We start from the raw sequence: 26,908 nt of genomic DNA on the forward strand, positions 1-26,908 counted from the left end.
ACGCACGCATGCACGGAAATGTGATCCCTTTCTACTGTTTCATCTCCTCCTTGCGTGTCCCTCTTGCTCGGCCAATCTACGTGATCTCGAATCTCGATTTTTTTGTGTATTCGTTTTACACATACACACGCACACCTATCTTACATAGTTTTGTTTGATTTTAGGTTTGTTTTTGTAACTCCACTTCTCGCTCTCCTTCGCTTGTATATATGCATTTTGCTTTTTTTTTTGTTTGCTTTGCTTTGCTTTGTTGGTTTTACTTTCCGTTCTTTAATCGTAATTGTAACGGGCATGGATGTGTTGGGGGAGGACTGCGCACGGGATGCTCCTATTGCAACTAAAATCTAACATCGGCTCAACCACACGACGTCAAACGGTCCCACCTATTTTGCTACTACAGCAGCCTTCTCTCCCCGATATTCCTAGTCTTCTTCTACTTCTTCCACTGTTCCTATGCTCCACACCACAGCTTAACAACCTTTCTTCTCCCAGCATTTGCGGCGACGAAAAAGTTCTCCCATTAGCAATTGTTTTTCTGCATGTTATCAATATGAGGGGTATTTTTTTTGAAGATCACGAAAATCATCAAACAACCGACAGGTATGGTAGAAATGCATTCTCCTTTCATTAATGTTTATAGAAATAACATAAAAAAATATATCAAAAACATAATGTACTTCCATTAGAGCTCGATAGGCATTAAATCATAATGAACAGCATGCAAGGAACATGCTTCAATTACAAATTAAAATCAGTTCTAAAAGCTTCTGTATATTAAACCTCATTATGCATCCTAATGTTTAGAATATCAAAGTGAAGTAATACCAAAAATAATCGTAATAATATTCAACACACACTTGCGCAAGCCAAGCCTTGCGTATAAAACAAGAAGTGAATAGCCGCAAAAGAAGCCTACCACATCGTCCTACTGCTGTTGTATCTCATACTTACGAAACTTAAAGCAAACGAACAAAATAAAATATTGAAAGCAAACTTCCATCGTTCACTATCGTCTTCCAATTTAGCCTTTTGCCAAACTTTAACATCCGCTCCACGTTTTGGCTTTTTTGGCTCCGATCTTATTGAGTTTGTGTGTGTTTGTTCCACCATTGAACTGTTTCTGTTTTAGATTGATTTGGTGAGTTTTTGGTTCTGAAAGGAAAAAAGAGAAAACAGCTATATAAGAAACAGTACCAAGATGGTTATTTGTCATATTATTGTTTTAAATTTTACGGTTTAAAAGCATTCGGAGAGTTATTTTCTATATTTCAAGAAAGGCTTTAGATGAAAAGAGTAAGCAGAAGAATTGTTATCTTAAATCAGAGTTTGTTGAAAACAAAACAACAATAAAAAACTTCTCTCCGAGATTCGAAAAACCAAGAAAGAATGGGATAACGCGGACAAACTTGCACACAGCAAGATAAAACGATCTTGCACTGTCCAAAAAAGGAAAAAATGACAAAAAGATAAGGAAAAAGGTATCGCGCGCGTAGCACTCGATAATAGCAAAACAGAAGTCACACAAGCGCGCGGGGATCGACCGGATGACTAACGCACACCAGCGCTCCGAATCCATTGGCCCGGAACGCAAACCCTCTCCCTTTAGCAGTTCTCAGAAAGCGAAAAAAAAAGCCCCCGGAAGTTTATCGCGAGCATTCAATCACTTTCCCGACCATCCAGTTTGCAAGCAAAAGCAAAGAGAAAGCCCACAACACCACAACCAACTGTCCAATCGGCGGAGATCCGTCTGCGTGTCGGACGATCTAAGGCACAACAACGGCAAAACAGACGCAGTTAAAGACAAGCATAGCTTCGCATGCGTTTCGTGAGTTTTCCCCCATTAGTTTCCACTAGTCGGGCGTGTGATGGGTTGCTGATGATGCGACTTCCAACCATCATCATCTCTATCGTTTGCATGGGGTGGGTTAGCTAGGTACAGATTTGCGACGCGAATGATGCACCACACCGCGCACTGACCCAGATTGGGCTGTGGAATGATGATTGAATGTGCGTGTGCGTGCACAGGCAAAAACTGGCCCCCTTTTTCAAGCGGTTAATAGAAACCAATCTTCATTAGGTTTAACAATTTAAAGTAGAAAGCAATAAGTTAAACGCACGGCAGCTAAAAAGGTGAGACATTGGAAGAAAAGTTTTAATTACCTTTTACGCTAAACCAACCAGGCGGTGTGCCTTCTCCGTCCGCCCGAGTGAAGTGTTTTGCCGATAGTTTGAGGATGATATTTGCTGGAACACCTCCCCTGTTCTGCTTGTCCTGTCCACTGACCAGCCGTTGCATTCGGCACAGGATACACACGCGAATGGTGCATTGTTTTCGACTTCAGCTTCACTTGCTCACGCTTTGTTGCGTAAATACCGTTCCATTCTCGGTCACATTTCTTCGCAAAACAAATATGCAAAACCACCTTCCATAAGGCAGATTGGGATTCCATGCTTAGTTTCACGCTTCTTCTGCTGTCCTTGCTACAGATCTACGTAATTCCTACTCTTCCTTCTTCTAAAACTGGCATTTACGACAATAGATGGGGGAAAACGCAATAAAGCACACAAACTGAAAAGGAAGCGCCGAAGGCCGCACGCACACACAAACACCGCCGAGGAACCGGTGGCGCTAAGCCATGGTGAATGAACGTTAATATGAACATGACCGTGGGGAATTGATGAGTGAACGATGGCTGAGATGGAAGTAGGGCGGTTTATGAATGCATTCTACCGTCTGTCGTACAATGTGTTCCAATTGATTTTTTTTTCTCACTTTTGTTCCAATCAACCAATCGGTGTTGATGCTCTTCTAATCACATCAAAACGCGATCGGGAGAGCTTTTCAATTTTTGTACTCGATTTTAGTGTTGCGCCTCGGAGGAATTTGCTTGCTAATAGATTGATTTGCTGTTGTTGCGTTTCTGCGCTCTTTCATCACGCGTGCGTGTCGTTTGTTTTGATTTACTCTTTTTTTTTAATATAATCGGCCTAATTCGGGTTTTTTTTGGGTCATTTTTCTAACAGGAGAAGTAGGTTGAAGAAGTGTTGGTGGGAACCAGGAACCAGGATGAAGGTGCCATTTTGGGGATAAACCAATCCGCATCCCCTTGCATTGACACAACCTCCAATGCACCCCCGTCCATACAGAGGGCGCTTACGGGGAACGAGAAGAAGAGCTAGGCAAAAGCGCGATTGTATTGTGTTTGTTGTTTTGTTTCTTGTTTCTGTGTTTTTATGTGTGTATGTGTTGGGTGTGTTTTTAAAAAGAAAATAAAGCGAACAATCTTTAGAGGATGTTACACTTGGGTTTCTTCTTCGGCGGAATCATCGGACAGAGCACCGCCCGGATCGCTTCGTCGAACACCGTCTTGAGGCCCTTCTGCGTCAGCGCCGAACACTCGAGGTACTTGACCGCACCGATCTCCTTGGCCATGGCCAGCCCCTGCGGGTACGTGATCGGCGACAGCTTCTTGTCCCGCAACTTGTCCACCGTGTTCTTGTCATCTCGCAGATCGAGCTTCGTCCCGACCAGTATGATCGGTATGTTCGGACAGTGGTGGCGCACCTCCGGGTACCATTTCGCCCGCACGTTCTCGAACGAGGCCGGATTGACGAGCGAGAAGCATATGAGAAACACGTCCGTCTGCGGGTAGGACAGGGGCCGCAGCCGATCGTAATCCTCCTGCCCGGCCGTATCCCACAGCCCGAGGTTGATCGGTTTGCCGTCGACCATCACGTTCGCGGAGTAGTTGTCGAACACGGTCGGGATGTACTCGCCCGGAAATGCGTTCGTTGTGTAGCTGATCAGCAGGCACGTCTTACCGACGGCACCGTCACCGACGACGACACATTTGATCGCTTGCATGTTGCTGCTGATGGGTCTGTGTCGGGCTCAGGGCTGACGAACGGGGTGCAGTGGTGGTGGCAGCCGGGTGCGCTGGTGGTTCTGTTTTTCACGGGCGTGCCACGTGGTAGGGTGAAAGTGTTGTTACGCTTTTCTTTTGGCTTTGCAGCTTGCTTCCGCGATCGATCACATGCAGCGCCTAAAATGGTTGGAAAATGAAACATTAGTTTAAATGGTTGAGGATGGTTTTAAAATGTATTAATAATATTCAAGTGTGCACGCGGGATCCGGGAAAATCCGTAGGATTTCTATCTGAATGACAAGCTTGCCTAGAATGATTTCCAAAATATTACAACACATTGGCCACAATATTCCACGACAAATGGGGTGTTTTCTGCAGATCCAAGGTTTCGAAATTAGATAATCTTTCTTTTTTTTTCACGTTCATCACAGAGTCCATCAATTTCAAAGCAACGTTCGCGCACCAGATTGCCACAGCCATTTTCGCTGATATCACTATCGACAAGTCCGATAAGAAAGCAACCAACTAGGCACAACAAAGCTTTGCGATAGCAGAGAGAAAACACCCGAAGCTTGATTGTCCTATCCCCAACTGTTCCCCCTTCATTAGGTAATGGCACTTGTGCATTTCGTAAACCTTTGTAAAGCTTCATTTTATTTTCTATAAGTCCACTACTTTTGGAAATTTTCTGCCCAACACGCGGCTTTTCCCGAGCAAGCTCACACATACTCCTTTCGGGTTTCAATTATTCGCACAACCACCCCAAAAATAGAGCACAACACACCCACGATCGAGGACGGAGGGGCGTATAAACAACACACATCTAGTAACCGACGCACGGGTCAAAGTAAACACACGCCCGTCAATGTGGCACTGGAAACAGGGAAAAGTGAATGTGAACGAATGGTAAAAAGCCTTATTTTTCATTTTTCCCAGGAAAATTTAAACACGACCACAAAAAAAAGGAAAGGAAAAGAAAACAAACTCCCCACTATCATTCTCCTCTTCGCAGAAATTTGACTCACTTTCCGGCTGACATTTACTTTACCGTGGTACGCGTACGAGCACACCAGTTCATTGATAAAGCGCACCAGGCTATGCGTAATCGGGCCCCGCCGGAGCAGACAAGGAAGCACGCGCATGGCAGCATCTTTTTGTCCATGGGAACCCAACGAGCCATCGGATGAGATTGATCAATTGATGAAAATTAGTGCCACTTTCACCCGCAGTGCACGGCCCGCACCCAAGGAGAGTGTGAACTTCCTGGGGCGTTGCTGTTATTTTCCGGTCACAAAAGGGCATTTGTAAATGCCGGTGGTGGTAGTGGTGTGCTGGTGGCTAAGCTGTTCCCCGCTTGCTCTATTATCAAGACCCTCGGACCCGATCAATGACCGGGTGGCAGCAAATAATCCTTTTTACACCAGCCAATTTGCCTGCGTCTCGTCCATGTAACTCGTTCAAAATCGAATTTATTCAACCGTATGGTGATGATGAATCATAATTACTGGCCTCACAATGTCGTTCCAGTCCGGGGGAGGGGTGGGAAGAGGTGGGATAATGGTGCTTTGCTGTCGATGTTTTCCTCGTTTCCTTCCTCTCCGCCGCGATGACACATACACACACACACATTCAAGCACGGAAAGCGCATTTTATGGTTCCGCATAATCAGATCGTTAAAGGTTCGTTTGAGGCAGGCCAGCGTAAAGACGTATGGCAACGAAGGAGGAGCAGAGGTGATTTCCGAGGGACGTCTGCGCTTTGCCTCCGCTCAGCTTTCTCCTGCTCTTCTCTGCTCCGGTGCGCGTTCGCGGGTTCGGTGTGCAATACGCAATCCCACCACACAATGCGCGCCCGTATTGCGCACATGACCATCGCGCGCATTCAAATTCAAAGCTGGCTGGCCTCAACTCCAAACGACTTGGATCGGGTCGGTCACACACACAATGTTTTGCAGCAGTGGTTGCGCTTCGATCAACACCCCCGTTTTGCGCCCGCCCTTGCGGTTTATGACTGTGTGTGTGCGTGTTTTTGTGACATCAACAAGGCAAAAGAGGTGCATAAAACAACGACTAGCAAAACTGCAAACAAATTGCAGAAAGAAGGTTCATTCGAATCGAGCAATTGCATTTTTCCTGCTTCCGATCGTTTCCTTTTTTGCCACCGCTCTCCACCACTCCCCACACCAAACGAGACCCTTTTACCACCCGCTCGCGTCGAATGGGGAGGAGGGTGTTGTAATGCTGACTCAACCCCATGAGCATCGACGTCATCGATCGAAATACACACACCGCGGCACCAACCACGGGATAGAGAGGAAAGATCCACACTAACACACACAAAAGAGAGAAAAGCGCCTACTTTGACGTCTATACGAATGATCACGGATGGAGGAAGGGACCCAACCTCCCCCCTTCCGCCGCTTTAGTGTGTTTTTCTTTTCCTACTGCCTTGGCACATCGGCACCACATTTGGGCGGCTTGTTTGGAAGAACCTTACCACACAAGAAACACAGACACACACGGGCACTTTCGTTGGCAATTTTCCGACCAACATCAACATCACCCAGAATCACTCGAGCAGAATGGGGTGGGGTGAAAACGGGCGGCGTGTGTGTCAGATGGGCCGCCTATCTCGGTGGGCGATGCTACCCGGGGAGCGGCCCGTATTGCAGGTGACACTGGTGCTCCTCCTCGCTCCCTTCTTCCCCTGCTCTGACTCCTCGCTTTTGCTCTCCAACTACACACACGCATCATCGACCGAGATCATTCCATCCGAGAGTTGGTGGTGCTGGCTGAATAAAGAATAAAAAAAAACAACATACACTGACAGTTGCCGTCGCCCTTGCCAACCACCACCACCACTATGAGCGGTACACCACCCAGTCCAAAAATATGGGCGTGTGGGAAAGGAAGGGCTCGAGAGCGTCGGGGAGACCTTGAGCGACCGGAACTGGATGCGTGGGATTGAGCAGGAGGTCGGTCCCCGGGGGGGAGTAGCTGCTGTACGGAACCAATTTGGAGGACGACGCGTCGGAATCGGGATCATTTACGATCGGACGATAGGACGGGATTTTAGGAATGCCCGGAGGATGCCGAACAGCAAAAAAAAGCAAAAAACCCAATTCCGCAAATTACTTTGACGGTTTCTGTTTTTCACTGCATATGGCACTGTTTCTTTTTTCTCAGACCACCGTCACCAGTCAATCCGATAGAGCCAAAGTAAGCCGTGGAATGGTTGCGGGGAGACGGCGGTTACGTTGTTTCACTTTTGACTGCCCCCCTGCACCTGCACCGACCGCTTTTAACCCCTTCACAGCCCGACCAACCGCACGCACTCCGTTGGTATAGTACCTTCCTCACTGTTTCTTTACCCTTTTCGCGCTTCGCACCCCGCTTCTGTCACGATGGAAAACTCACTTTTCTTTCCCCCCCCCCCAAACACACACACACACACACACACACACACACACACACACACACACACACACACACACACACACACACACACACACACACACACACACACACACACACACACACACACACACACGCACACACACACACACACACACACACACACACACACACACACACACACACACACACACACACACACACACACACACACACACACACACACACACACACACACATACAGACACAATCCTTCCTGCCTACTCTGCTGAGTGGCGGTGACGGTGGATTGGCAAAGAAACTTAACCACACTTCCTTCCTACGATTTGCTGCGATTTCTATTACTTTCCGCTTAATCACGATTAGGGCCGACTTTACGGGTGTTTTTCTTTTCTTCTTTGCCTTTTTCTATGCCTGCAGTGTGTGCTGTACTAGGGCGGGTTGGATGACACGGGGGCAAAAGAAATATGCACATACGCACACACACACAGACACACGGGGGTTGGTTTGGTGGCGGCGCGTTATCTATTCGCTGCACACATACACCAGATTTACACACACACATATATACACAGCAATATTCTAGCAGACGCACATACACACAGCTACACCCATACGGAGACGCACCTCGTTGATAATTTGCTGCTGCTGCTGTTGCCGCTGGTGGTAAATTTAATCCCCCGGTCGCTACCGATTTCGCTCACTACTCGCTCGCTCGCTAAACACCCGCTTGGCTGCTGCCTCTAGTTGCTGCGGGCCACAGAGGAATTCCACAGAGGCACACACAAACTCTGGTGGAAGTGTACGTTTGATAGCCGTTTTTTTGCTCTTCGCCCTCTCGACCAATCATCCAGCCACACTGTGTGGGATGGGCCGACAGTGGACATGACAGACGACAACCGGTCGACACCAGGGTTTGGCGAGTTGAATAGAATAGAATTTTATAACGTAAATTTACAGCAAATTTGAGTGGTTTAAACATAACAAAAGTTCAAAATTAGTTTTTTTGTTTTTGTTTCGTTGATAAAACGAAAATTTAGTTAACATTCAGTACTCGGCGCTATATTGTGATCGTTTTTATCATGTGTGTCCCAATGTACGAGCAAACGAACATACCATTGCTTGCTTGAAAGGGAAACCGGTTTTAGAATTTTCTTGTACCGAGTTTACACGATGAAGCAGCGTGTACACGTTGCACAGCACGTCATAATTTTTGAAAATGTTCAACGAATTTGTGGTTTTTGTTTTATTTATGCAAAAAATAGGTACTGTTTGGTAAATGCGTAACAAATGAATCAACAACCCGAATTCAATCCCACGTGCATAAATGTATTTAGTTTCTCGACACAGGCTCGGATAGTCGCCGTTTTCCATTGAAGCTTCACCAGCACCTGCAGCAGCAACGGCAGCATAAAATGACAATATAAACAAAGTGATTCGCTTGGGTGGAGGCGGGAAACATTGTTGTTATTTCGGCCCGCTAATAAACCGCTTGCTTACGGTTTTTGGGGAAAACGAAACGCAGAAAAACCATGAGCAAATTACGCTCATGCTGTGTACCGTGCTGTAACGAAGAAAAGTTTTCCCTCGTCCACAAGTTCCCGTCGGACAACGAGCGGGCGGAGCAGTGGCGCCGGGTGCTGGCCATCGATGACTTTGTCGGTCTGTCGATCGACGTCATCCGGAAGCGGTTCTTCATCTGCACGCGCCACTTCCGCGATTCCGACTACAAAAACGAAGCGTCCCGCAGCCTCAACATTACGGCGGTGCCGTCCATTAATCTGGTCACGCTGAACGATCCGGAAGGTATGAACCGTGATCCACCGCCACTGAACCGGCCCGGAACGATGCTTCCCGTTGGGCAGGGCTTGGCGGAGCCGAAAGGGGGACAGGATAGCGGTCGACAGGATAGCGGTCGACAGGAGCAGACGGCCAATACTTCCACCGTGAGCCCGGGGTTGACCGCTTACGTCGAAGAATCCTGCCCCGAAGTGTCCCAGTTCGCGACGACGTACGGGGATGACATAGAGTTCATCAACGTTCCGTCGAGCGATGCATTCCGAAAGTCTTCCCAAGGATCGGCCTCTACTGTTTCATTGAAACGAGCCTTCCCCAAACCAATTCCCAGTCCGGGTACCCTCAATACTATCAGCCTCATTGAGCCGAGAGTGAAAGTACCCCCGACGCGGGCGAACAACGTGCTGCGGCGAACGATCGTTACGAAACCGGCGTACAGTAATATCGTCCCCCTGGGTGTGCCGGTCGTTCCCGCAGATGGAGCCCCGCTGGTGCTGAGACGAATCAAGGGGCCAGTGCCGATGGTGGAGCGTAAAAAATGTACCAGCACGATGACGCAAACGGATGATACGGCGGTAGAGGAACCAGCTGATAAGCCACCGGGTCAGACGGTGGACGAGCAGGACGATAAGGATGTAAAGGCAAACCAGCCCGCTACGAAGGTGCTGGCCCTGCTCGAGTGTACGCCGGAGAATTTGCAACGGTTACAGCGCAAGCTGGAGGCGGAAGGTGGCGCGTTGTGCCTTGACGAGCGCCTGTTACGACTGGATGACGACGATGAAGCGGAGCGCGATAAAGGTTAGTGGGCCCGGACTTTGGCCGCATTGAAAAAGGGTCGATTGCTTATCAGAGGAAGTGAGAGGACGAGTAGTTGCAATCGTCACGCGTGCGCTGATTTCGTAATTTTAAATTGATTCAACGAGCTTTCCGGTGTTGTTATTTGCAGCGATGCAGTCGGACAAGCAGGACGGAACGGCGGACCCGACCCGTTTCCTCACCGTGTGGATCGACCCGAAAGACGGCGAGTCTATATCGGTTAGCTACGTTTGGTTGCGCGATCACTGCCAGTGCGAGGAGTGCTACAATGTGGCCACATTCCAACGGTCCACCTCGATCCTCGATTTGCCGCTGGACATACAGCCGGCGTTGTGTGATGTGACCGATAGTAAAATCGAAATCGTCTGTAAGTATCCGGTGCCATTGATCCGCAACAGTGCATATCCACTTGAATGCCTCAATCTCCTCTTCCTCCCATCACAACAGGGCAGGATGGCCATCTATCGTCGTACCAACTGCGCCAGGTGATGGACAATCACGTGGACAACTACCGCAAACGGTTGGAAGAGCGGCGAGCCCAGCTCGTCCTTTGGGATTGCGCACTGATCACCGCAGCGGATCACCCGCCCAGCTACGCCCGCGTCACGCTAAACGATCTGCTCTGCGAGGACAGCGTAATGCGGCAGGTTGTGGGTAGCTTGATTACGTACGGCTTTGCCTTCATTACCAAAGTGCCACCGAACCAGCAAAGCACGGAGATGGCAGTGAAGCGCATCTTTCCCGTGCAGCGCACTCTGTTCGGTGACATGTGGACGTTCAGCGAGAGCAAGATGGACCACAGCGACACGGCGTACACGAACGGTTTCCTGGGGCCGCACACGGACAACACGTACTTTAGCGATGCGGCCGGGCTGCAGGTGCTGCACTGCATCCAGTTCAACGGGCGCGGCGGCGAGACGCTGCTCGTCGATGGGTACGCGGCGGCGGAACGGTTGCGCGAAAGCGATCCCGCCGCGTACGACAGGCTGTGCGAGTATCCGCTCGAGGCGGAGTACATTGAGGAGGATAAGCACCATCGGTACGTGGCGCCAGTTATTAAGCGCCATCGTGTGCTGACCGCGGCGGTCGAGCAAATACGCTTTAACCCGTACGATCGGGCACCGATGCGCACGCTGGCGGCGGCAGAGGTGCCCCAGTTCTATGCCGACTATCGCAAGCTGGCGGAGGAGCTGTACCGCGAGGAGGTGCAGTGGAAGTTTCAGCTCACGCCCGGCACGGTGCTAATCTTTGACAATTGGCGCGTGCTGCACGGCCGGATGGCGTACAGTGGGAAGCGGGTGATGACCGGATGCTATGTGGCGAGGACGGAATATCAGAGCGTGGCGCGCACGATGGGGCTGATCGAGTGAGCAGTTGGCAGCATAATTGGAAAGGGTTTTTTTTTTCATTATTGTGGTTTTGCGTTATGAATGCAATGAACCAGAAATGCAATAGAAATCGTTGTATGTCGGTTCGGTTCGGTGAAAACGCAAAGTAGGAGGTGTTAGTATGCCTATGCCAAACTCTTTACGTACTGCTTCAAACGCGTCACTATAGTCTCAACGTCTACTCACAGCGTTCACAAACCCCATTCAAAATTGCACTGGATGCGCCTTTCCTATTCGAAACAGCTGAACAACATACCGTGACGGCACGCTGATGTCGGACATCAAAGTGTTCGTATGCATTACCCCAGACATGTGCTAGCTTTGGAGCTTCCTGGACAGTTTCTTGAACCTCGTATGGGAATATCGCCTTCGATAAGGTTAGTGTTTCACAATGTTGTGGCAAAAATCAGGCCAAAATCTAAAAAAAGCGAGTATGGCCATTTTGCCGTATATGGTTGAATGTATTGGAAGAGATATTTTCAACTTAGGTTCTCTGGTACGCACATGACGTACCAATACAACCTTGTTGCTAGCACTAATGAGTAATGACTATAATTATTCAATATCAGCATCGTATTGGCCAATCTGGACAAGCATTTGGCAGTATTTTGCCAATGTATGGAATCTGTTGCACTGTTCAATTCAGTGGATTTTATGAATTTTACCCACTTTTTGACATTTTTCGTAAAAGTAAAGAGTATCTTAATCGATGTGTGATGAACGTGGTATAAGGAATTTTCCAGGAAGCATCATAGTTCGAAGATTGGTGAAAAGTAGCTTCACTTTAGGGTGGTGTCACCTGTATAGACGCTTGTTTTTTAGCCTTTCGATAGAGCAACTTACTTTATATTAAACGAAAAGACACACTGTATGGATCCAATCTCAACAATAGCACGACAACTAAAAGAAACGGCAGATTTTGATGAAGTAGAATTTTTAATTCTTAATAATTTGGATTATAAAGTCGTTCGAAGTGGGTCGTTTGCTCACGGTTTAGATTTTGATATATTTTATTTCTAAATTGTCTTATTTGTTGTATAACAGACAAATATATTAAAATAAATTGAGAGCGAGAGAAATAGGGGGAAAGTTGTGCATGCCAGCTTTGAAATCCATGACAGAGAGATAGAGAGATAGAGAGAGAGAGAGACTAGGGACTAGGCTATTGCCCACCAGCATGTTGGCTGCAATCCGTTTAGGTAGGATCGTAAGATTACCTTCAACAAACTACTAGCAACGAATGGAATGATTAATTTGCTCTAAATTATGTAAATGGTTGATTAATTTACACTTTCGACACGACAAGCAAGTAGGCTCGACAAGCAAGTAGGCGAAACAAAAGGACGATGTTTAGAGTATATATAAAACAAGTGGCACCTACGAATAGGTTTTGCTAGCATTTTCTGTAAATAAAGGAAAGCAAAAATCAATAAAAAGATCAAAACATTTGAAATGTTTTCGTATAATAGTCTGTTTTGATAGATAGAATAATGCCAAAAGACATTTTTGGATTCGGCACTTCCTTTATTTAAATAAGATCTCTGTTTCTATCCACTCATTAATTACTGGACAAGATGGTTATTATTTTATCGTTTTAAATTACACACTGGTACTTACCTCCCTTCCCCCCGTTACCTTAACACGCCGAATGTAAAAACCACGCCAAATACGAGCAAACCTTTACCGAACCCTACAACCCCGAGCGACGCGGACGACGAGGATGACGTTAGGTCGAAAAACTGTACCTGCAGGAAGATCGGCACCCGGATCTCTTCCTCCAACCGGAAGCGCAGATTTACCCGCGGTCCAAACACAATCTCCGCATCGTGCACCACTGCCTGATGGCGCACGTCCCGCACACGGGTCCGTGCGTAGTAGAACCGATAGTTTACGCTGATCAGCATATTGGTGCAGGTGAAGTAGCTATCGGTGGTGTTGTCGGTGGAGCTGTCTGCCGACGCCTGTTCCGAACCGGGTTCGGCATCGGCCACAACGTTCGTGGAACGCACCCGCACCCAGTCGGTGGAACGGTTCCGCGGGTTGCCGTACTTGGAGAGGTAAAGGTTCAACTTATCGTATCCTTCGCCCTTGGTGGGATACAGCTCCGGATAAACTCCATTAAGCAGCTGGGCGTACAAACCGACCTGAAGAGTTTGGCAAAATTTGGTGAAATTTTGGCCCGCCGTTTGATTGACCAGCTCCGGTGGGATATAGTTGCAGCGGTGAAACGAATCCGTACCAAAGTTGATCGTTCCGTGGCCCTGCTCGGACAGTGTGCAACGATTTGCTCGGTTGATTGGGAGACGCAACCGGAAGGACGTGTCCGGTAGGCGTGTTTCGTTCGTAAAGTACGCCAGCATACGATTGTTGGGTGAGCTTTCCTCGGGAGGTGGTCCTTCCTGTGGGGTTGTTCTGTTTGCAGGAAACTCCCGATGAGACACGATCAACGGTTTGCCGGTGAGATATCCAATATTGCCACTAACAGCGCGAGTTGAATTCGGCTTCGATGGAGGAGTTGGGACGATAAATCGTACAGTGATACGCTGCCATACGGATTCCATCCAAAGGTCCTCTTCGTCAGCGCTTCTTTCACACAGTAGCTTCAGCTGTACGTTGAACAGGTTTGTGTAGTTGTGAATAAAAATAATCTCAAGCTCAAGGCATGAGCTATCAGGGAATTCCTCTAGCAGCAACTCTTCCACTGACGATGTGCTGTTGGTGACATTCGAACTCTGCGTGCAGTTCCAGCCGTGCGGGGAGTTGTGATGGCATATCGACACGGTAGCATTCAGGCAGTCTCCATCCTCCACACAGTAGTGCTCCATAACGGTGGACTTTTTGGGCATTTGGAAGAAGCGGGCCGATGAAGATGCGTGTCGTAGAAAGGCCCGATTGAAGTCACTCAGCTCGTCCACGGTTTGGCGCCGGCAGAAGTTGGTACGATCGCGGAGGAAGCGCACGGGTTGCTCAAGTTGACACGAACTGCCGGTGAGTGAGTAAGGAATGGCTGCGAAAGAAACGATTATACAATATTCAACATCATTTTGGATGCTAAGCCAATTTTAAAACATTCTTCCTGATTATTCAAGATCGACTACTCCCTCAGAAGCAAAACTATACATATATCAAAGAGGATTCCGTAATGGTAAATCAAACGACCAGATCTTCACCATACGGCAGATCCTGAAGAAGATGGAAAAATACAGATGAGCTTGCTTGTCTTCTATTCAACATGGCTTTAGAGAAGGCTATCCGTGACGTAAAGTTGTAGACTACGGGAACCATTTTCTATTAGTCAAACCAAATCCTGGCACACGCTGATGATGTAAACAATATTGGTCTGCGGATATTCTATGTAGCTGAAGCTTACCAAAGAATCGAGAAGGCGGTAGAGAACCTCAGATTACAGATAAACGAGGCACATGCCAAACAGATGGTGGCACCACCAGAAGGCCTACTAACAAACACGGTCCTATGCAGAAATGATATACGGGGGTGAACGCACTTTCGAAGTTATCGAAGAATTTAAAATCTCAGGTCAACATCGACCATAGCAATACCTGAGCAAGGATGCTAGTATTGATAACTAAGCTGTACTATTGCTAACTAAGCCTCTGAGACATTGATATTGCTCAAATTTGGCAAAATCTTCTTGGCCACGATCGAGATGAAAATCTTCGAGATGATGATATTCAGAAGGATCTTTGGCCCCGTATGTTATAGGAAGGTTAATTGAGTTGCCGATACAATGACGAGCTATTCGAGATGAACTGCGATCTGACGGTCGTTCCAGTTGAACTGGTAGTTCCAAGATGAGGAGGCAATCCAGTCGCTCTTAAGATTCAAGTTTCATCAATTTCTATAGAAGTTCACCAATAACTCTGAATATGAACTTAAACGCTCTATAAAACATCTATATAGATACATGTAACTTATCTTCAATATTAAGAATTTGTGAGATTCACGCATTTTTAGAGACCCGAATCTTGATCCTTTACTGATCTTAATGAAATAGTCATGATACATACCAAATGGTTGCATCAGCTCGCTTGTTTCGTTGTAGAAGTAGATTACATCATCCACATGATAGTGGTTAGGGCGTACCGCTTCTTCCGACGAACTATCCAAGGGAAATACTTCCTTCCACTTGTAACGCGTAGCGGCGGGAAGTCTTTCTGCGTTGTAGAACTGGAATTGTAATAGAATCATGTTAAGTGTACAGTTCCCATCTTCAGACACAACATGGTCGATTCTTACACTTTCATCCCCTTCCTCGTAGACGGGCTCAACGAGACAGAACAGTCCACCCTGTACCCGGCACGATTGCAATCCCTCGCCATGATGGTACTCGTCCGTGTGCAGTAGCTCCTGGTCGCAGTCAAAAGTACGCAAAATGGCCGCACTGCAATCGATATCGCAACAGCAGTTAATGTCACAAACGTTAATCTGTGAGGGTAGGGAGAAATAAAAGGAGATTCATATTAGTTTTTTGTATATATTTTGCTGCACTGTTTACTCACTGTCAAGTCACATCGGCAGTAATATCCTTTCGGGACCAGCTTTGCCGCACGTCCTGCTGGAAACGAAGGATGGGCAAACTCCGTTGGATCTATAGTAGGCGTTGCAGTCGTAGCTGTTCCGGCTGCAGTGCTCTCCACAGTAACGGCTTGTTCCGGGGCAGTTGTTTTGCTGGTAGACAGAGCAGCCGTACTGCTGCTTGTAGTTCCTTCCGTCGTAGAGATCGTAGTAGACATTTCCGTGGTCGCTTCTCCCATCGGTGTAGTGGAACTACTCACATTCCCACTCGCATCAGTCGTGTTTTTTACATTTATCTTCGCCACATCAATCTTCACAAAGTGTTGAACGTTCCGTTCGCCTCCCTCAACAACGCCGCAAGCCACCACTAGCAGCACCAACGACCACCAAAGCAAGATGACCCTCTTCCCCTCAACGCAGCTCAACGCCATATTCGGCAAAGTTTTTAAATATCAGCATCAACTCCAGCTCCACCGTGCCGGCCGTCTTCGTCAGCAGCTTGTACCGCTCGATCCCGCTAAACGCGATGTCGCTCTTCGCCAGCGAGAACCCACCGGTGTGAAACTTTTCCCGCACCGTGTCGGCAACCCGGGCCGACGACACCTTCCACGTGGCGATTCGCACCCGATGATGGCCGGGACTCACCGGCACAAACGCGAACCCGTACCCGACCGGCCAGTACTGCTGCAGTGCGTTCACCGCGTACACCTCCACGTGCAGCCGGGGCCAACCCTGAAGACCGCGCGTCACCAGATGCAGATCGATCGGTGTGCCGAACTCGGACCGCTGCTCGATCCGTGCCGTACTGCAGCAGGACTGCCCTTCGGTGTGGCCCTCGACCGCCTTCCAGTGCGATCCGTACTGGATGCTCCAACGGCAGAACAGGTTCGGTTCCTCAAAATCCAACGCCGTCTGCAGTTCACCGATGATGTGCAGTTCCGCCATCTAGGCGTACATATTTCCGTGCAGTGGCACAACTAGATGGAAAAACAGCTAGGTGACACTATACGTAAGAGAAGCTTCACTTATAATGTTTGCCCTAGCACACGTTGCTAGGCATTGGGAAGACACAACAAAGTCGAGTATCGCCATGGAAACCCGGTTTAGGTCCTAACGTCAGGGACGCCAAGAATTGGATAAACACAACAACAACAAAAAAACAACAACAGTTCCATTTCTTATATGCTCTGGTTTGAGATACATATACATATATTTTGTTCCAGTTCCTTCAGTTCGCATCTCCACCCCCTTCCCCTCCCTCCTACACTTTACTCCCACCTTTGCTTTGGTAGCGAAATGGCCGATTGCATTGCGAAATTCCTCCGTTTTCTCACACTCCTACGGCTACGATCTATCTGATCTTTTTCCCTCCTTCTTTTAATTTCTATTTCACAGTTTTGTTTAACCATAATTCTTACCAGTGTAAATGTGTGTAAATGTTTGCGACAGCGAAGAAGAGGGTCATGTAAGTTTTACATATATTTTGCTTCATCCTTCACACTATTACTGTGGTTCATATTTTGTAGCAAAACTCTTGTTAATTCCTTGCCACGTTGCTGCATGCCTTGCCTTGCGCGCTGTCCTGTTTGGACAAGACTGCCGTGCCTGCTACAGTGCATCACAGCTGCCAATTTTCAATGGACATGCTGGTGTTTGGGTGTGTATGTATATGTGATTTGCCATCTATTTTTATCGTATTTGTTATCTGTTTAAAATTGTTACGAATGCAGTGTGCAAAGAACTGTCTCTGTAACGTTGTGCAGCATTGTATGGTTCCTGTAGCAGGGTTAATTCCTGTTGTTTTTGCAGATATCCGTTTTCGACAGTGAGTTCAGTAATAATGGTACCGCAAACACACGCACATCCACATTCTGCATTTAGAGCATAAAGTGTAGCAGCAAAATTGGACCAGAAGTAAAAAAATGCGACTAAAATGTGAACATGCTAATGATTTGTTTTAATTTTATCTGTTTTTTTCTTTTCATTCGTATTTGCTGAATTTACTGCTCCTTCTGCCTGTTTTTTCTGCTTTTTGTTTGTTTGTTCAACTTCAAATGGTTGGCATTAGTATTATGTTTTAGCTTTGAAGAATGTTTATAAAAATATATGTATATATGTACTCGTGATATTTCTTGTTTGCCCGTTGAATTCTGTTTGTGGCTTATTTTTAGTTTTGGTATCGCTTAAAATGTGTTTTTATTTTTTGTTTTTCTGCAATTTGTTTGTTTTACTTTGCGCACAGAAAAAAGAAGCATCTCTTTTTTTGTTACTAGCTGTTTGTTGACTTAGCACTGTTAGTGTATTATTTATCCATTCTTGCGCCTCTTATCATGTTCACACACATACACAGTTGTTTTTATACAGTTTGTTGATTGCAATTATGAATCTTCATTCTAGTATTTTGCTTCTTTGCTTTGTTGCACTTTTTTGTCGTTTTCCCTTTTCTTTCTTTGCTGTTCTTTCACGAGTTCTATCTGTGGAAAGCCTTTCCACCATTCCTTTTCGAGCGGTTCTCGTTTCGTTTCCTCTAATCCATTTTGTTTTTGCTACCTTATGTACAATGATGCTTCTATATCTTACTGTTACACATGTGCTCATTGTGCTATATAATGTTTTTTTTTGTTTAGTGGGAACAATGTCTGGATTTGGGATAATTTTATAATGAACTCCGCCTCCCCCCCCTCCCCTCCCCATTTATATTTCTTTCTATTATTTCTATTTAACTGGAATAGGCTGTGCCATTCCATTGGGATGAGTATTATTAACGTTAGCGTGATTCGTGATAAGTGTGATTGCGATGCGCTTGCTTAAATTTAACGCCGAAAAAAGAAGGGGGAGGGGTCTTGGAGAAGAAAAAGGGAGCAGAACTATACTTATCGAAAACTTTTACATGGCAAGCGAACGTTTAATTTGAATTGCTATTGCTTAAAGCTTCCCAATCAGTCAAAAAGTTGTCGGGGAGGGGTGCGGGGGTAAAAGATTGGTTTCGTTTCGATTGTGTGCGAATAGTGTGTGCCGCGAGCGGTAACGGGATTAATACACGCACACACACATACACACGTTTTTTTTTCTTCTAAAACTGTTTTACAATTGTTCAATTCAATTAGCAATCGCGTTTTAAATGCGTCCAGTACTGTACAGTATGCGGGCAAACGTATGCGGTTCCATTTATTCAACTCACAGCATCAGAAAAAGCTTTTCCCCCCGCGATCGCGTTGTTTCAAATCTCTTTCGTTCGTGTGCTTGTTTTGTTTGTCGCATTTGTGTCTTAATGCTATTTTTTAAAATATACATTACATAAGAACTGTTGTCTACTAACTCGCTTTTTTGAGTGTAAAGATAAATTATAATGTTTTTCTAATATCATCGCAACGTAAAGCTTGTACATCATGATCGGGTTGAAATGTGCTCCCTCTCTTCCTGTACGCATTCAGATTCGCTTTGGGATTCCTTCCGCTTCACAATTCGTCACGTGCGAAAGGTGACAGTAAACAGATGACTAGTGGAGATTACTATGTACCCATCCATATCGACTATGGATGCTTGCTTTTAAATCAAACGAAAACCTGCGCCTCCGTTTTCCTACTTTTGGCACCGCCGATTTCCGTCTACAGTACCGTTGCTAATACGTTCTGCGATATCCTTTTCCCATCGATATATACATGTTTGCTTCGTTTTGTGCGCATCAGTTTGCATCTACGACACCGCCGGAATGTTTGCGCACACACGCACACGCACACCCTACCTACACATAGAGGGACAGAGAGATAGTCCAGAACTACTGCTAAAAACTAAAAACCAGAGAGCTCTACAATCGATGTACAAAGGGGGAAATCCCCTCGACCTGTCTCGTGTGTCTATCTAAAGGTAAGAACGTAAACACTAAACCGTCCGTCTGCTCGCTCGAGAGCTAAGGAACTAAAATAAAGCTTCCATTTGATGAAAGGATAATACACTCCTTACGCTAAACTCACACTCGAAACACACACACTCACACGCGCGCATAATTGTTCTGAAGCGTTCTGATCGCGCTCCTTTTAACGGAAAATTGAAAATTCTAGCACTCCACTCTCACACACGCTTCAAACGCTATATCATTAATCTTAATACGATACACGCTAGCTATGTACACACACGAAACGTGTCTTTGAACCTATCTGTTACATGTATGACACTTTCTTCCCTTTAATAACATCCTAATCCACCTAACTAGAGAGCCTGCTATAACCTGCTCTTCTTCCCTGTTCAACCGCCACCGCTCTTGCTGACAAACTCGTGCAGTATGTCGCACGCCATCTCGATGTTGTTGCGCGAGATGCCGAGCGCCGTGATGACGTTCTCCTTCGAGTAGCCCTCCTGCATGAGCCGCGCGATGTACTCGAGGTTGATGTTCTCGTACGGCACGTTCGGGTTGTTGTTGTTGTTGAGGGCCGAGCTGAGGGAGGGGGGTCCACCGCCCGCTGCACTAAAACTTGCCAAATGGTTATTGTTACTGCTGCTGCTACTACTACTACTGCTACTGTTTTTACCACCACCACCACCGCCGCCGGCATGCCGCTGACTCGGGCAGTCTTTTGCCGGCCCGCTGGAGGCGAGATTAACGTTCTCGTACAGCAGTGGATGTCCAGCGGAGGGCGTACCGGATCGTCCTCCTCCACCGGCAGCGGATGCCGCCAGCTGCGACGAGGTGATCGATTTCGACGGCGGATGGGGCAGGATCTTCGCCCCGACCGCTGCGCTGTTGGCCGGTAGCGACTGGTGCCGCTGGTGATTGTTCGAGGCGGCGGCCGTAGACGACGAACCCGGTGCGGCCGGTGCAGCAGGCTGTGTGAACTGGGTGCGCGGCTGGGGCTGCGGTTGCCGCTGCGGCGTTGGCTGCGGTTGTGCCGGGGCCGGTTTGTACTGGAGCGAGGGTGTTGTTGCGCTGACGGTGGCTGACTCCAGGCTGCCACCGATCGTCTGCTCGCCGCTGATCGTCGTCTGCACCGTGACGAACCCGTTCAGGCTGGTGGTGCTGACCGAGGCGCTCGTCGGCTTGAACTGGTACACGTTGTTGGGCGTCAGGGCGGCGGTCAGTATCAAGCTTTGGTCCGCCTTTTCGTCCACCTTCAGTATGATCGGGTGGCGCGCTTCCGGTGGCCGCGTATCGATAATGCCGACGATCGTTTCCGCCGGCCCGACGATCACCTTGTCTGTGGCGGTGTCGCCCGCCGCGAACGGGTCGCCACTAGCCGATGAAGGTTGTTGCTGGTGCTGCTGCTGCTGCTGCTGGGAGCTCGAACAGGGACACGTCGCCGTGTGATGCTCCTGCGATGTTACCGCGATGTTCTGGTGCTTAGGAACGGGCGGTGGCGCTGGTGGATGGGGCGACGTGGCCAACGATGGCAGATTCTCCGAGCTGCGGCTAAGATGCAGCGCACCGGTCGTATGGTTGGCCAGATTGCCCATCGAGGACGCCCCATTGATCTGGCCCGGCGTTCGAGGCGCGCTCGGTTGCAGGTGCTGCAGACCGGACGAAGGCGGTGCTCCACTCACACGATTGCTCCCGCTGCTACAGCCGGCCAGCTTCTGCTGCCGATGGTCCGATGCGGCCGCCGCCAGAATGCCGGGCGACGATTTGCGCGGCGGCAGCGGGGGCGGTGTCGTTGTGCACTGCCGGTAGCCGTGCTGGTAGATCGACTCCATCGAGCCGCCCTGGCAGCTCGTCTCGCTTGACAGTGCCTTGTTCAGCGCCTTCAGGATCAGGTAGCTGCTCGGGGAGTTGCCGGTGGCCATGACGGCGGCACCGCCCACCGGCGCACTCAACCGGTTGGTTGGAGGTTGATGCTGCTGCTGCTGCTGCTGCTGGTGGGAGGAGGACGACGAACCGGTACAGGCGGCACTTCCGCCACCCTGCGGTAGAAGGGAAGAGGAGGAAGATTTGTTACACTTCACCAGATGACCGGTAGGGGTGGTGGTGGTGGTAGGGTTGGCGGTGCTGCCCGTGCCACAGCTACTGAGCGAGATGTTGGTGTGCGTCGCCAGGGCCCCATTGACCGTGTGCGAGACGGTGGCGGCGGCAAGCGGTGGTGCCGAGGCGGCCACTGCCGCAGCGATGGCCGCCGGGGTGCTGAGCGCGGGATGGGAAGCGACCGTCGATGCCGCTGCACCGGACGCACACGAGGAGGAGCTGGTGGTAGATGAGGAAGAGGACGTGGAAGAGGTAGAGGAAGAGGATGAAGATGTTGAGGAAGATGAGGAGGATGAGGAGGAGGAGGAAGAGGACGTAGTGGTGGAGGATGGGGAGGAAGAGGAGGGTGGATGTGGGTGCGATCCCGGACAGGCGTTGCAGGCGGCCGCCACCGGTGCCGACGCCACCAAGTTCCCGCTGCTGTTGCTGCTGCTGGTGGTGGTGGTGCCGGTGGGTGGAAGCGGCGACTGGGCCGACATTCCGACGAGCAGCATCGAGGAGGGGCCGACGCCTCCCGCAGCGTATATGTCACTGCCGGACAGGACCGGCGCCGAGGGAGCCTGCGAGGTTGGTGGACACGACGAAGGTGGCTGCTGCTGTTGTTGTTGTTGTTGTTGGTGCTGCTGCTGGCGCCGGGGCAGACGGGGCGATGAGTGCGGGCTTTGCTTGTCGTTGTTGTTACGTGCCAGCGTCATGCTGTTGCTCAGCGCGTGCAGTGATGAGGTGGCAATATTGAAATCGTCCTGTTTGCGCCATGACCAAGGTTATTATAATCCCGTGCCGACCAACCGGAAAAAAGCCAATGCAAAAGTATTCCACACACACACACACACACATACACACACGTACAAGGTGGGAGCGTGTCGCGAAGGTTTTGTTTCCCGTGAAGGATTGGCGAGACGCGACGTCAACACAGCCACACGCACGCACGCATCAAAGTAAGCCGCAAGTTTAGGAAAATTAAGGAAAGTGTGTTGACCAGCGAGGAAAGAGAAAGATAGAGAGAGAGAGAGAGAGAGAGAGAGAGAGAGAGATAGAGAGAGAGAGAGAGAGAGAGAGAGAGAGAGAGAGAGAGAGAGAGAGAGAGAGAGAGAAAACCAGAGAAGGAAAAATTATTTAGTTTTTCCAGTTGTTGTTGTTAGATATTTACCATAATTCGATTCGAACGATTTGATCGATACACACATTACACCACAAAGTTGGAAGGAATGAAATATTAGCGAGAACGGATTATAGAAAGAAATACGAGCATGCATTTAATTATATTAAGTTTAAGTTAATATGACATTAATGATTAATTACTATATTTGTAAATTCCATGCAAAAGTATTAACTGTTAAATGATAAAAAAACACATAGATCTGGTAGAAACCATTTTACAATTAGGGATTTGAAATAAAGATAATTAATTTTATATAATTGTACTATACTTATAGTAGAATATTGTTCGACTAGAAAACCCGGAACGAAAAGATAAACAAGACAAAAAGCAATTAAATTACACAGCAAACGAAGCAGACGACGAACCCGAATTAAAATGAATGTTTCACTGATTCCGTCTGGCGGCGAACGATTGAAAGCCGACAAAAGGCTTCAATTTTCCACTTTAATGACTATTTTTCACCGGCTTCCATTCAGAATTGCATTTATCCGGCATCGCATGTCCACACACAAACACACATGCACCATCATGGTGTGTTGATAAGTGGTTTTGTAGGCTAATCCCTCACGGCTTCCTTTGTTACGAGCGATGCAATATTAATTGCATATTCAAGTCAAACCGTGGTGGTCAGCCACACCACGGCGGGAATGGTTTAATTTCAACATCAATAAACATTTTAAATAATTCCACCCACCAATACCCATACAGACACACACACAAACAGATTGATGGAGAAATTCGCCACTAGCGAGAGAAAAAAAAACACATTTCCAATTTTCAATCATATCGCATTTCCATATTTCATTACTCCTCTTCGTTCAGGGTGGAGAGGGGGTTTTCATAAACCATGCGGAAACGTGAACCATTTTCCCGAGGCCGAAATACGGTTAAGCGCACGAGGTGGCTTATTTCGACGAATCAATTTTCCCAATTTCCAGGTTTTACGCCGAGTTACGGAGAGATACCTTCCTTCCCATTTTTTGCGGAAGGATTTCCGGGGGTCAAAATTGGGGTGGTCGTGAAATACTTCAAGATCAACCTCACGAGCGGAGCAGAGCGGAAGATTCTTCTTCTTCTTTGGCTCAACAACCGATGCCGGTCAAGGCCTGGCAACACACTTGTGGGGTTGGCTTTCAGTGACTTATTGATTTCCCCCCATAGCAGGATAGTCAGTCCTACGTATGGCGGCACGGTCTATTTGGGGCTTGAACCCATGACGGCCATGTTGTTAAGTCGTACGAGTTGACGACTGTACCATGAGACCGGCTAAGCGGAAGATTAATGGTGTGCAATTTTTCACCGGCGGTTTGCTTCCCTCATTATACGAACCGTTGTGCACCGTAAGCTGGTAGTGAGCTAGGCGTTTTTGTTTTTGCTTTCCGGTGGATGTTCCTGAGAATCCCAAGATTGGGAAGCCTCACCACCACAAACTAGCGCGCCTGCTTGGTGGGTTAATAATCCAAATTCGAAGAAAGCCTGCAGGTCCTGTTTCAGGGTTTGATTAAGCAGGTCCCTTCAATCGATGCCTTTCTAATCATTGCCAATGGAGAGTGTATGTGTGTGTGTGATAGAGGATGAGTGAGAGAGTAAGAGAGAAGGCAAAACAAACAAAAAAATCCTCCAAAATAATGGTGATTTAAGGTCGGAAGAGTTTACTTTTTATCCTTACTTTTTGTCCTGATTTTATAAATCTATCAAACCGGGTTGAATATTTTTCTCGATTGAATTGAAATTCGGTTCCGGTGTATAGATTTGCAGCATTTGCTATATAAGATATTCTCACGGACAGCAACCGGAAAGGTCGGTGTTTGCGCAAAAAAAACCTCTTGAAAATCTTTACGATTTATGTAGCGAAAATTGGAACTTTAGGTTCACAGTGCACACCAGAAGGTGTGGGCTGGTGTCGCCGAGGGTTTTATTTAAATTTCAAAGAGAAGCTCTAAGTGTTAACGAGGAAGCTGTATTTGGACCGCACAAAGAGTAATTTTAAACTTATGAACAATTCGATTTCCTTTCGTTTTAAACAAATAATATTTCTTGTGTCTATATTCTATGTCCATCAACGCGTGTATTAAAATACTTCCCTCAGAGCTGTGTGTATTAAAGAAAGGATGTTTAACCATGGCATTATTATGTTGGCCATATGAACAAAAAAAAAAAACCCCACACCGATAATAAAAAGGAAACAAAACCGAAAACAAACGAGCGCGATATGCCTGTACCGAACGCAACCGGTGACGTATTTGTACGTTGTGCGCCTGAAAGTTATGCATGATTTATGGCACATTTGGCTTTGCGCTTTGGAAGCCACAGCATCAGCAGCAGCAGCAGCCGCATCAGAAGTAGCACCAGCGACAGTACCCGCCTCTGATAGTAACTGTTCGTTTGGTTTCGTTGGTTGGTTGGTTGGTTGGTTTGTGTTTATTTATGTTTTTTTTCCTGCTCGTGTGCTTTTAGGCGATTTATTATATGTTTTTGTTGCCTTTTAACCCTTTCAATGCCAAACGCGGGTGTACCCTTTCAATGCCGTGTGATGCATAGCAAATGATGCGTTGTATTTAGCAGCACAAAACCAAGTGAACGAGATGACGAAAAAGGGAGCATTTTTGTGCTTCAATTATTTTGACAAAAGTTACTAATTGGCCGTGTTAACCCAACTGAGAAGTTTTGTTTTTGCTAACCAAAATATTGTATCATTCCAATGTGATCGCAACTTCGTACTACCAACCAAAGGGAGGTTAAACAACTGCAATTTAAATTTGAAAAACACACACAAACACACAAAGAACAAGTTTGGTGGAATGATAAGTACAGTAAAAAACAGCATGCGACAACTATAGTTTACAAAACAATGCAAACAATTTCATTCCATACGGCGCAAACGCGGTGTGATGATACAGAGTGTGCTAGGGTGTGTAGGCACGCGAGTGATGAGAAGGTGCTTTATTGCTCGTGATGCGCTCTCTAGTGATAGGGGTGGAGGATGATCGTGAGCTAAAGGGAAGATAAATAAATTCAAACAACAAAAAGGAAAAACGAATGGAGCGGAAGAATATTCCAAATACACACACACAAGTATACAAATATAATGAATGCAACACGACTAACTACTACAACGCAAACGCGATCGCCCCCTGGAGAGCTGATCGGTTTGAAGAGGTTCGACGACTGTGAGTTGTTCTTATGATTCGGTTTTATTTTATCGATAATGCACTTACTGATCGAGAAGAATTTAAACTATCTAACATGCTTATTGCTTGGGCTAAAATATCTAGTAATCATTACGACGCTCTGTACTTGATAAGTTTGTGTCGCTTTTGCTTTCTGTTTGCTGTCGGCCGTTTGTGGAGCTTTTTAATTTTAATCTAAATTGTTCTCTGATTGGTAAGCTTACTATTGCTCTCATCGTGTTTTTGGGGAGACTTTACTCTGGTCTTTAATCTAACTTGTGTTTGTGATAAATCATAGTTAAAGCGGCGCCATCGGATGTTGGCAGTAGTAGTTAAGTGCTTTTCCATTTACTGTAAATAAATATCTTAAACTCTAAACAGACACAGACCTCAAACTGGACACAGGGAAAGGGAACAAAACACTTCTTTTTACTGATTTGTACAAAATAAACTATTCGAGACCAGACAAAAAAAAAACAGACGAGCAATCGTTTGCTTGTTTGTGGTTGGAAAGTTAATTTATCTTATGCCGCGATTTACAGTACACAAGCTTACACCATGACCAAATCAGTTACACATTGCAGCAAAACGCAATGGCAAAATGGCATCTCGCAATCTCAGTTCAGAAATTTGTTTTGAAAATGTTACACGTACACTAACTACCTACAATAAATTGCTAGAGCTCGAGCATCTTCCAATTATCAATAGAGTTCCTATCTAACGCGCTTATGTGGCTACATGGAAAGGCTACTACTAACGCACTACTAATTTTAAGGCCATCCTACAACACACTTACGCACATTTTATCAA

The 26,908-nt window shown here is 47.2% G+C and overlaps 5 protein-coding genes across 10 annotated transcripts in view; 1 reads left to right on the forward strand and 4 right to left on the reverse strand.

Annotated features, from left to right (window-relative positions):
- Nucleotides 1-231: 231 nt before the first annotated feature.
- On the reverse strand, nucleotides 232-8,121 carry LOC121592558 (ras-related protein Rac1). 3 transcript variants are annotated; one of them, XM_041914135.1, is made up of 3 exons: nucleotides 7,907-8,121; nucleotides 2,161-4,043; nucleotides 232-1,152 (listed from the first exon to the last, which is right to left on the reverse strand). In XM_041914135.1, exon 2 carries the CDS (start codon nucleotides 3,863-3,865, stop codon nucleotides 3,287-3,289), a length of 579 nt encoding a protein of 192 aa, XP_041770069.1. In that variant the 5' UTR covers nucleotides 3,866-4,043; nucleotides 7,907-8,121; the 3' UTR covers nucleotides 232-1,152; nucleotides 2,161-3,286. The 3 variants fall into 3 exon arrangements, with proteins under 3 accessions (XP_041770069.1, XP_041770071.1, XP_041770070.1); XM_041914137.1 differs by lacking the exon at nucleotides 7,907-8,121 and adding an exon at nucleotides 7,518-7,541; XM_041914136.1 differs by lacking the exon at nucleotides 7,907-8,121 and adding an exon at nucleotides 6,363-6,648.
- Nucleotides 8,122-8,252: 131 nt separating this feature from the next.
- On the forward strand, nucleotides 8,253-12,276 carry LOC121592556. The gene is made up of 3 exons (XM_041914132.1): nucleotides 8,253-9,874; nucleotides 10,023-10,259; nucleotides 10,340-12,276. Exons 1-3 carry the CDS (start codon nucleotides 8,812-8,814, stop codon nucleotides 11,260-11,262), a joined length of 2,223 nt encoding a protein of 740 aa, XP_041770066.1. The 5' UTR covers nucleotides 8,253-8,811; the 3' UTR covers nucleotides 11,263-12,276.
- Nucleotides 12,277-12,617: 341 nt separating this feature from the next.
- Nucleotides 12,618-16,055, reverse strand: LOC121592557 (tectonic). Its single transcript, XM_041914134.1, has 4 exons — nucleotides 15,801-16,055; nucleotides 15,538-15,726; nucleotides 15,309-15,468; nucleotides 12,618-14,287 (listed from the first exon to the last, which is right to left on the reverse strand). Exons 1-4 carry the CDS (start codon nucleotides 16,053-16,055, stop codon nucleotides 12,912-12,914), a joined length of 1,980 nt encoding a protein of 659 aa, XP_041770068.1. The 3' UTR covers nucleotides 12,618-12,911.
- A 172-nt stretch (nucleotides 16,056-16,227) lies between these two features.
- LOC121592559 (B9 domain-containing protein 2) lies at nucleotides 16,228-17,698 on the reverse strand. The gene has a single exon (XM_041914138.1). The coding sequence runs from the start codon at nucleotides 16,759-16,761 to the stop codon at nucleotides 16,228-16,230; it is 534 nt and encodes a 177-aa protein (XP_041770072.1). The 5' UTR covers nucleotides 16,762-17,698.
- A 102-nt stretch (nucleotides 17,699-17,800) lies between these two features.
- Nucleotides 17,801-26,908, reverse strand: part of LOC121592554 (E3 ubiquitin-protein ligase CBL) — a 79,728-nt gene continuing 70,620 nt past the window's right edge. For 3 of the 4 annotated variants that reach the window (XM_041914130.1, XM_041914128.1, XM_041914129.1), the window contains exon 9: nucleotides 17,801-22,509. In XM_041914130.1, the coding sequence (XP_041770064.1) occupies nucleotides 20,062-22,509 (2,448 nt within the window). In that variant the 3' untranslated portion in view covers nucleotides 17,801-20,061. Of the gene's footprint in view, nucleotides 22,510-24,126; nucleotides 25,923-26,908 lie in introns of those variants that run through there. The other variant, XM_041914131.1, reaches the window with a different exon arrangement.

This window comes from Anopheles merus, chromosome 2L, assembly GCF_017562075.2.
Source record: "Anopheles merus strain MAF chromosome 2L, AmerM5.1, whole genome shotgun sequence".
Lineage (NCBI taxonomy): Eukaryota > Metazoa > Arthropoda > Insecta > Diptera > Culicidae > Anopheles > Anopheles merus.